At 35.3% G+C, this 10119-nt stretch overlaps 1 protein-coding gene across 2 annotated transcripts in view; it reads left to right on the top strand.

The window, feature by feature from the left end:
- Positions 1 to 1113: 1113 nt before the first annotated feature.
- LOC129001714 (RNA-binding protein 25-like) overlaps positions 1114 to 10119 on the top strand; it is a 52268-nt gene continuing 43262 nt past the window's right edge. Inside the window, exon 1 of one of the 2 annotated variants that reach the window (XM_054429110.1) lies at positions 1114 to 1213. In XM_054429110.1, the coding sequence (XP_054285085.1) occupies positions 1172 to 1213 (42 nt within the window). In that variant the 5' untranslated portion in view covers positions 1114 to 1171. Of the gene's footprint in view, positions 1214 to 3918; positions 4074 to 10119 lie in introns of those variants that run through there. The other variant, XM_054429111.1, reaches the window with a different exon arrangement.

The raw sequence follows: 10119 nt of genomic DNA, 5'->3' as shown, positions 1-10119 counted from the left end.
TCATCGTTATTGGCTACTAAGATGAGACTAATAGTTGTATAGGGGCTCAACCAGCTAGAATATTAATTGTAAAGAATACGTTGGTGTCACATATAATAGTTTTATGTTTATATGCTAGTACTCGCTTTCCGCTGATGGGGAGCTAGTTGGAGAATTGACAACCAAAAATGAGTCTGTTCTCATATTGTATCTTGGCAAGACTAAGCCTGTGAAAGTAAATTTTCTGCTATGTCTAGAGAAGTGCTAAATTAATTAAACAGGTTCAAATATTGGTCGGCGAAGCAAAAAATGTTTTGAAAGAATAATAATAATTGTATAGAAGAACGTCAGCAGAAACTTTACTAATGAAAAAACCCATCAGATGCTTCAAATTACTTTCATAAAACCTATAGTTTGTCCTTTAATTTCCTTTTCTTAACCCAAGTAATGTGGTAGAATTGTCAAGTATTACTGATACGCACTATATCAATTCAAGATAAATACTGATATCTTCAAGTACTACTGCACAATAAACTCAACATTGTTAGGTGAGTGGAATAATCTAATATTTATAGTTACAGTATTCGATAATTATTTCAGTAGTACTTAAAAATATTCACTTGTCATGTTGTATAACAAATTACAAAACCATTTAATATAAACATATAAAAGGAACTGTTGAATTTTGTTCACATAATACTATTCTTGTTTAACCATTCATTTTAGCATTGACTTTAAATACTGCAACTAGACTTCATTTTCAATTGTATTGTAAATTCCTAAGCTATTTTTTATGTGTTTGTGATCTCGTTATGTTGAGTGTGCTAATGTCGACTAGGGCAAATTTTTTAGGACAAATTTTGAAATGCACGTTGTTGTCTTTGACAGGGTTTATTTTTATACTGAACGGTTACATTTTAGATTGGTTTCAGAATAGGTGAAATTACAAATATCGAATGGTAAATATACTGTATTGTACAAAACCATAAATGAAAATTTTCTGCCAAGGGACTTTGTTAAATCAATGTTAAATTGGTATCTGAAAAATCAGTTTTTAATATAGGGTAGATATACTAGACATCTTGTCATTGTTTATTAGTTATAGGTTTAGATTAAATAATATGCAATACTGTGATTTAATCGTTTAAAAAACCTCTTGTAGGTCTTCGTTTGTCTGTGATTCACGCTGGAAATGTACCCCAAGAATGTGCTGTTTAGAGATATACTTAAACTGGTAAGATTAATTCTTTGTTGTTAGTTATGAAAACTTATTCATAAGAGTCTTTTTCTGCTGGACTTGTAAAAATCTTGTGCATTAGAACCACTCCCAATTGGGATAACTTGGGGCATTGTGGGATAACTCATTCCCGCAGTTAGCATGTGCATGGGCCACCGAGATAATTGCACCCCCCTTCCCTCGTGGGTGGGTTTTCTCTTCCTTGTGCCCCCAACAAACCTAAAACCTTACGGCCCAGGCCCATTCACTATAGCGGCCCTTGGTATAACTGATTCTTTAGAGTACCCAACTGATTACAAGTCTTTTTGAACAAAGCACTCTTATATCTGGGGTTTTCTTTTAAATTCATTTCTATGAAATTCTTTTAAATTTCATAACTTTTGTGGCCCTTTTTTGCTCCGTGATCGCACTTCTGATTCCGTTAATGAAGGGTCTAACAGGATGTGAGGATATTCAAAATGAAAAACTAACCATGATCATAAAATTGGATATCAGTACCCCACAGTGGGAAGATTTTAGTTTTGCGGTACGGTGGTAGTAACTTTGGAGTTTATAGCAACAGATTCTATCCCTACTGTAGGTGTCTAGAAATGCTTTATAAAAAAAAAAAAACTCTTGGGCTATTAAATCTGTTAACAACTTAGTTTACTTAGTACCTTGAGTACTTATGCAAAAGAAAGTTTCAAAACCATGTTTACAAGGAGACTACAAGTATATAAAGGTAAATTTAACCTTGACTTAAATTAACTTAGAGGTATAACCGTGTATAACCAAGTGGGTTTATGTGCTTATTAGCAAAATATTAAAACTTAGACCTAGTATCCATGATTAAACTCATGTTGTTAAAGGAGTAATGATCTCATGAATTAAGTCGGTTGTTAGTAGATAGTACCATAGATGAAACATACTCCTACTAGGAGAGTAGGAGTATGTTTTATCTATGATGGTACCATGGTGGAAGGAAAAAACATAGGTGTTCTATTCCCACATATTCTGACGTCACTTGGATTGCAAACAAAAGATCACCTGATTGTAACTGTCAAATTAGTATGTATTTGTTTTGATTTTATTGTTATTGTTTTTATAATAATAAAAACAATAACAACCAAATCGAAACAAATACATATACTAATTTGACAGTTACAATCAGATGATCTTTTGTTTGCAATCCGAGTGACGTCAGAATATGTGGGAATAGGACACCTATGTTTTTTCCTTCCACCATGTGATAGTACCATAGTACCGAGAAGCGAAAATGCCTTTATGCACACAGGTGGCCAGCTTTTGCTATGTGAGATTTAAGAATTGATCTGACTACACAATTTAAAAAAAAAAACCCTCAACTTTGTGGCTTTTGGCATTCAGATATTTTATGACCTAGAATGAATCCTGATCAAAGTCGAGCTTCTTAATGCGGAAAACACCTTAGACAAACTGTCACAAACAGGTCCATTTGTTTATACCCTCTGTCCATCACTGGGAAGACTGTTTTCCACTAACATCAGCCTCATACTAGGTCTACCATGAGACCTAGGGTAATAGCTACTTATTGGAAAATTTGCTAAACAGATCAAAACAAATTAAAGAAATTCCAATCAAATGTTTTATTTACAGCGTGGGTTGGAAATATAGAAGTTTGCACAATACATACTTTTTCCTACAGTTACCTAACAATGTACATGTTCTCTCACTGATTTGAGAAAGCAAAGTGGTCAATTCGCTCATCAGTGAGACAATGTTAACATTATCTCACTCTAATTACTTTGTCTCACTCCAGATTTGCAACGTGAAGGCACGAAATAGTAAGCGCGTAACATGTAGGCAACGTCGTATGCGCGCGAAATACGTTGGCAGCACTGGCTGTAAATCAGCTGGTCAGCTGTTGTACTGTTGTATTTGTTACTTCACATTAAATGTTATATTAAAAGTTCACTTCTGGGTAAAAATAGGTTATGTTTCTTCACCAATTTATTTGTTTTATGGTAACTGTAGGAAAAGTATAATGTGCAACTCGAGTTCAAAGTACAATTGCCTCACTCGAGAAACCATTCCTCACTCGCCTACGGCTCGTGAGTAAGGATTTCTCTCGAGTGAGTCAATTGCTCACTTTTCTCACTAGTTGCACAAATAACTATATTTGGTCTAGTTTTCAACCACACGGGGCGAGCTCTCGTTAATAAATAATAAGCCTTTACAACGAGTATCACTTCTAAAGACGCAATCGAGGATAACGACTAATTCTATTAGTTTCATTTCATTTTATGGAATTGACAAGCAAAAACATGTTAATTACATGTTTTGCTGAATATATCCACTAATTTGAAATCTTTAATCATACAGTACTCGTACTCGTACAAACCATCGTACAAACTGTATCGTCGTGGCCTCAGACCTAATTCGCTAGCACTTGCGACTGTTTACTTTTACATGCTTTTACCATAGATAAAACCATAAACATACTCCTTATACTCAGTAGCATTTCGTTTTTAATCTCCTATGAGGTCAACTTAATAATTATAAAATTATTCCATGTATAAACTGTGATTTTATGACGTAGCAGCATCATGCCACGAGACGGGAAGGACAAACGAAACCAAGTGAAACGAAACGACGGTTATTGGTGCAGGCGGAACACTGCGGAACCGCGGAACGGACGGAATGGAAATGGAACAAAATGAACAAATGTTATCCGCCATCTTTGTTCTCTAGTTCGTTCGTTGGCGTTGATTACGTTGTGACGACTGATGATATTTCTGTGTGCTAAAAGTGTGTATAAAAGTGGCTTTATAGTGCTGTGCTTGATCTAGTTATACCTTAGAAAAACATTATTTGGTTTAGGATGAAATAAATGCTTGAGGTAACTACAAATAGTTAAAACTTCGTTGTCTAGTCCTAGTTAGAAAATTGGCTAAGCTGGACAATCTCAATATTGACGCATGCCTCCTTGAACCATAATCGGATTTTCATGGGAGTCTTAATTATTACAGTACCGGTATCTATGGCAGGTCTATTTTTAGCTTCTAAACCTGAGCATTTTAGATTAGGTTTTATCTGAAATTAAGTTAGGCCTAGTGTTAATTTTAATAGGTTAGGCTAGGCTACCCTATGGCTAGAGCCCTAGGCCACTGCCGGTCAAGTGTGAATTAACCCTTTGAGTGCCAACGTCCGGGGAACCGGACGTTTTTAAAACGAGCCAAAAGTGCCAACGTCCGGCCGACCGGACGTTTTTAGAACGAGCCAAAAGTGCCAACGTCCGGCTGACCGGACGTTTCGTAATGATCGAACAGCTGTCATAACAACCGAATAAATACTCGGATTCTTTTAACCCATATATTAACATTGAGTCGAAAGTTGCTAGATGCGATACATCGATTTTCGTTGGTCGAAATATCGAAAATTCGATTTTTACGAAATTTTAACCTAAAAATCGCCAGATCGCGCTCGGCATTTTTAGCGCGACCTTCGGGAAAAATCATCGGCATTTTTTGAGCGTTACTTTTATTTCTCGCCTGGCACTCTAAGGGTTAAACTTAGGCTAAGTTACGCCTCGGCTATTATTATATCTTTTAAGCTTTATTTCCCTTGATGGGGATGACTGTGCCTTTTCACATAGGTTAGGCCTAAAAATGGTTTCAACACACTTTGTGTAGTGTTTTGTGTCGCTGCAGCGACTCACAAACACTGTTTACGGCGAAGGCTCTATGACTGACAAAATCGGATTGAACTGGATCGAGTTAGGCCTAGGTATCGTTTTAGGCTGCACTTTACTTGACGTCCTACACTCATTCGAATGAAAATATCGATCGATATATCGATTGCTTCATTCGATATATCGTTTGGTTAGTTAGGTAAGGTTAACCTAACCTAACTAACCAAACGATATATCGAATGAAACAATCGAATAAAAATATCGAATCGAAAAAACAATCGAATGAGTGTAGGACGTCAAGTAAAGTGCAGCCTCGTTTTATTTTACAGATTCAGAGCTTTCTCCGGAGGTCTGTCTCTAAGCGCTATTCATTTTAGTTCCAAAAATATTGCAGCAGACAGCTGACGTGCGTATTTGTAAACAGCTTGGTTAACCTCGCACCGATGACTGATGTGTTTTATTACGTTTATCATTGTTTTAGTGTTAAAAATCAAAATTAGTGATATACGTGGTGCTTTATAAGAAGATTTAGGCTAAGTGATTTTGAAGGGCTGGTTGATGATCCTGAAGAAGTAGGTAGTGATATTGATACTTGTGTGAACCTGGCAATAACTTGGCAATAAGTAGTGCGCGCGCCACAAAAAATCTATTGCTGGCCGTTTTGCGGCAAAATACGTCCGCGATGCATATTACCGATGATGCCAACAGACACTTTAACGGACACGACAGTATCAACATTATGTACCTGGGGAGTAGTATAAGTAGTGATGTAAAATACCCAGGTATTTAAAACTCGGGGTAAATACCCTGGGTATTTACCCGGGTAAATACCCAAAATCCATAAATACCCGGGTATTTTGGGTATTTATGAAATCGATTGAAATTCATTTTTATCCACCCCTAAATGAATCAGTTATTTATGAAAGGGCTGTTGTCATTGAAACCAAATTTTTGGGAAATCAAGAAAAACTGTTTGGTTGCTAAGTTACAATACTTAGTTTCAGTTTTTTTGCTATTTTAGATATATTAATCCTTTAAAATATTAGAATTTGGTTTTTGTAACTTTAATGTTATATTTAATTTTTATACAAATTTTTAAAAACTACTGACATGAGCCCTTTCATAAAAAAAGGTTTGAAAACATAAAACCCATTTTTTATTTTCAAGCGTGACTAAAATACAAATTTATTTTTGGTAAAAAAAACACACATTATTACATTTCATAATGAGTTAAAATAGAATCGAGTTAGAAAAAGTCTTATTTAACTGTCTTTCTCAATTGTTGGCCAACAAACAAGCTCATGGTAAAAGGCTAGGTGTTCTTGAGGAACGTATTGGACAAGCTTCTTGATGTCATCCATTTTCTTCTTTGGTATAGGAACTTTTTCTTTATACAGAATGTCAGTGGGAGGTGAAATTTCAACCTGTTGATTTGATTGGTTAGCAAGATTAAAGGTCTTTGAAGGAAATCCACCAATAAAATCCGAAACAACCACTTGACCTTTCTTGGAATGGTGAAAAGAAAACTCATGATAAGAAGTTATGGTAAAATACTCCCTTTTCCCCCTCTTTTCAGTTTTGGTTTCCTCTGAGAAAGTGCTTTTTTTATAAAAGTTGGGCCACCACTTTTGGAAATCCAAAATGTCATCTTTGTCTACCAAGTCCACCGTAAACTTCCCTTGTACTGAAGCACTTATTATCATTTCCGTTACCTCTTTTACGGTATAGTAGCGATCGCATCTTCTTAATTTTCTTTTTACAACGCCGAATACCCTATCACATGGCAGGTACGAGTGTCCTCTTATTGGAAGTCGATACACAATTTTTTTAAATCTTCCACTGTCTATGAGATATTGCAAAAACCTGATCATGGTGTGGTTTTTGTTTTGACCTGTGCAGTTATCACTGTATAGGTACAATTCATCAACATTTGCAGGTACATTGTCATTAATGTATTTTTGTATGAAAGAGCAAACTTCATTGCAACCTTTAGCAGCAACACCTTGATGGTATAGGTAAAAAGTTGCTGAGTCATTATTGCTATTGTGAATAGCGAATGGGTAAACTGACAACTGTCTGAGGTAATACACGTCCTGAACTGGAAGGGTTGGCAAAGATATGTTAGCACAGTAGTCAAAACATAAAAGTAAAGCGTTTTTGTGTGAGGCGCAGTAATCTTTGGTCTCACTAATTGATTTATAAAATTTGTTACTACGCTTCTTGTGAACTAATAGCTGTGCTTCAGCTACTCGTTTAGCAGTCTCATTTAGTTGAGGGTTTTTAATGCGAGTATTAAGCATTTCACACTCACAGCATGTGTCAATCTGGGGCCTTCCAAACCGATAGTTAAAATGCTCTTTAAATACTTTATAATAGTAGCTATAAACTACATCGCTTCCCTCAAATTTGTCTAAGAACAGATTGTACATTTTCTTGATATCAAGGTTGGCATCTAAGTACTTAATTTCCTTAGATGAGTAGTGACTTATTTTTAAAGGGAAGGACTCAATGTGCTTTTTTATTTGATCCGTATAATCTTTAGGAAACGTTTTCCTATTCATCTGCTGTCCTCTTAAGTCTCTAGGCGACTTACCTTTTAAAAGTAAATTTTTAAGTCTTCTAACCTTTTTATCGCCTATTCCATACAAACTCAAAAAAGCCTTTTTGCAAACTTTAGTTCTTTTTTCACCAACCAGTACATGAAAGGTAAAAGAACTTTCATGTGCAACAGAATGCTTAGGCTTAGGTTCTTCTTCAGTTTGTGTAGTAACTCTTGATCTTCTAGTTTTAACAGGATGGGCTTCTATTAATGACTGATAAAATAAATCTTGTTCATCTTTGTTTTGAAAGCTTCCTCCTCTATTTAGAATATCTAATTGATCCTCTTCAGTTATATGTTCAAAACATTTCATTCTGCACCTAAAAAAATTAGAATGTATCAGGCCTTAACGTCTTAAGGTCTTTTCGGTTTAGAGATGAATTGGTGACTACATTTTTAACAAACTTTGGTCTCTAGGCTACTATGTATTAGAGAAAATAAAAAATGTGTAGGCCTAAAGTTTTTCCAACAAAATAATCAAATAAAGACATAACCTAATTCTTAGGAAACAACATAATAAAAATTGAAAGGTGATTTGACTTTGTTTCTAAGTTAGGAATGTTGGTAACTTAGTGTAAAGCATAGATAAACATTCAACATACGTGCATGGTATTCCAGTTGTACGTGCTTCTGTAACATTTCCTTTGTAGTTGACGTATTCATCTCCTCGAATTCTGGCCTTTTTAATAACATTCACTTTATATTTTTAATATTTCGTACACCTCTTTTTCGTTTATTTGTTTCTTTACCTAGGCCTTCGTCGTCAGGACTTTCACTTTCTAACATTTTAAAAAAAGCACTTGAGTAGGCTAAACGAGTATAAAGTAGCTTGAATACCAAACAAACATAACCTCTAACCTCAACTCTCTTAGAATAGAATGGTGCAGTAGAAAAGTAAGAAAAACAAGCCCAGCAGAAGCTCAGCTGACAGGAAAAAACTTCCAATGCGCATGCGCTGCCAACCTAACTTTGTTCATGAAAGGGCTCCTGTCTCTGACATGAGCCGTTTCACAAACAATTACAGATTTCAGCTGGCTTCAATGTGCATTACAACAGGTTTGACAAGAGCCCGTTCATAAATAAATATGCAGATATGTATGTTTTATTGATTTTCGACCAAAAGCCAATTTGTAAAAAAAAATGACATGAGCCCTTTCATAAATAACTGATTCAAATATGTTATTGTTATCATTACATGATAAATTAGGATAGTCTATTTCACCTTTTACAGTAACTTGAAGCTTTGCAGAATTGCTAGTAAGTACCTTTTATTTAATGATCTAGCACTTTTTTATGAAATCAAGACAACACCTCATCAGAGAAATAGTGCACCTAAATCTACTTCTACTGTTATTAAATTATGATAGTTAAAATTTGTATTGTGTAAATGGCTTGGAAGGCTGGACAGACCCAAGGCCTGATTGATATAGGCAGAATGGCAGAATACTGAATGTACAGTAGACTCCCTCTTATCCGGACTCCTCGGGACCGAGGCTAGTCCAGATAACGGGTTTTCTGGTTAAACCGACGTCCCCAAAAACTTGTTAAAACAGAAACCGTGTACTGGTACTGTCATATTCGACTTTAATTTAGGAGAGCATTGTATTTAGATACGTGATCACTGGTCTCAAATCTTTCCCACGAGAACAGTCGTTTCAGTACCGCTCACTTCTTGCCAATCTAGTCAGGTTAAACCAATGGGCTGATACAAATTGTCCGGTTAAAAGGTGTCCGGATAAAAGGTCTTCATTAAACTTTTCTATGTTGCCGCTTAGTTGGGAACAATAATATATTTGGATAAACCTATTAAAAAATGTATCTCCTGTTTTTTGGTCTAACTTAGGGCCTATAAATATAATTTCGAAAGATTTATTGTACTATAGATTCAAATTTTTTGTATCACAAGTTTATGAAATTAGTTTTTTTTTTTTTTTTTATAAGTTTACCAACAAAAGATCTAGAACAAAAATATTATTAAATCCTGCCATCCTACAGATTGAATTTTAATTATTTTCTTAAGTTGTTCATACATAGGCCACTACTAGGTTAAATTTTCCTGGCTTTCTAAATAATAATTCTTACTTTACAAATTATTATTCATCACTTTTAATAAAATAAATTCATCTATCTATCATAGAAATTAAAAAATCATAAGTAGTCAGGACCAGTGCAACCATGCGACCAGGGTATTTATGCCGATTATGCTTTATGCTCAGACCTGGGTATTTATGGCGATTATACCGAGAAGTAAAATGCTAGTAGTGACCATATGAAATTTTGTTTAACACATTTTATTATCATTTTGCTATCCTTACAAGGTAATAATTGCAAAAAAACATCTCAATCTTCTATAACTTTAATACAAATTATAAATACCCAGTTTTTGGGTATTTACCCGAGCCCGGGTAAATACCCAGGTAAATACCCAATTTATATTTACCTACCCACTGGGTATTTACCCGGCCCACATCACTAAGTATAAGGGGGGTAAAATCGGCAAAAAGTAGTGCGCGCGCTACAAAAAATCTATTGCTGGCCGTATTGCGGCAAAATACGTCCGCGATGCATATTACCGATTATGCCAACAGATAGAGGACACTTTAACGGACACGACAGTATCAACATTATGTACCTGGGGAGTAGGATAAGGGGGGT

The sequence above is a fragment of the Macrosteles quadrilineatus genome, unplaced genomic scaffold (assembly GCF_028750875.1).
Source record: "Macrosteles quadrilineatus isolate MER2022 unplaced genomic scaffold, UCM_ALF_1.0 Scaffold_8__2_contigs__length_117827958, whole genome shotgun sequence".
Lineage (NCBI taxonomy): Eukaryota > Metazoa > Arthropoda > Insecta > Hemiptera > Cicadellidae > Macrosteles > Macrosteles quadrilineatus.
This window is presented reverse-complemented; position numbering and strand designations above follow the sequence as displayed.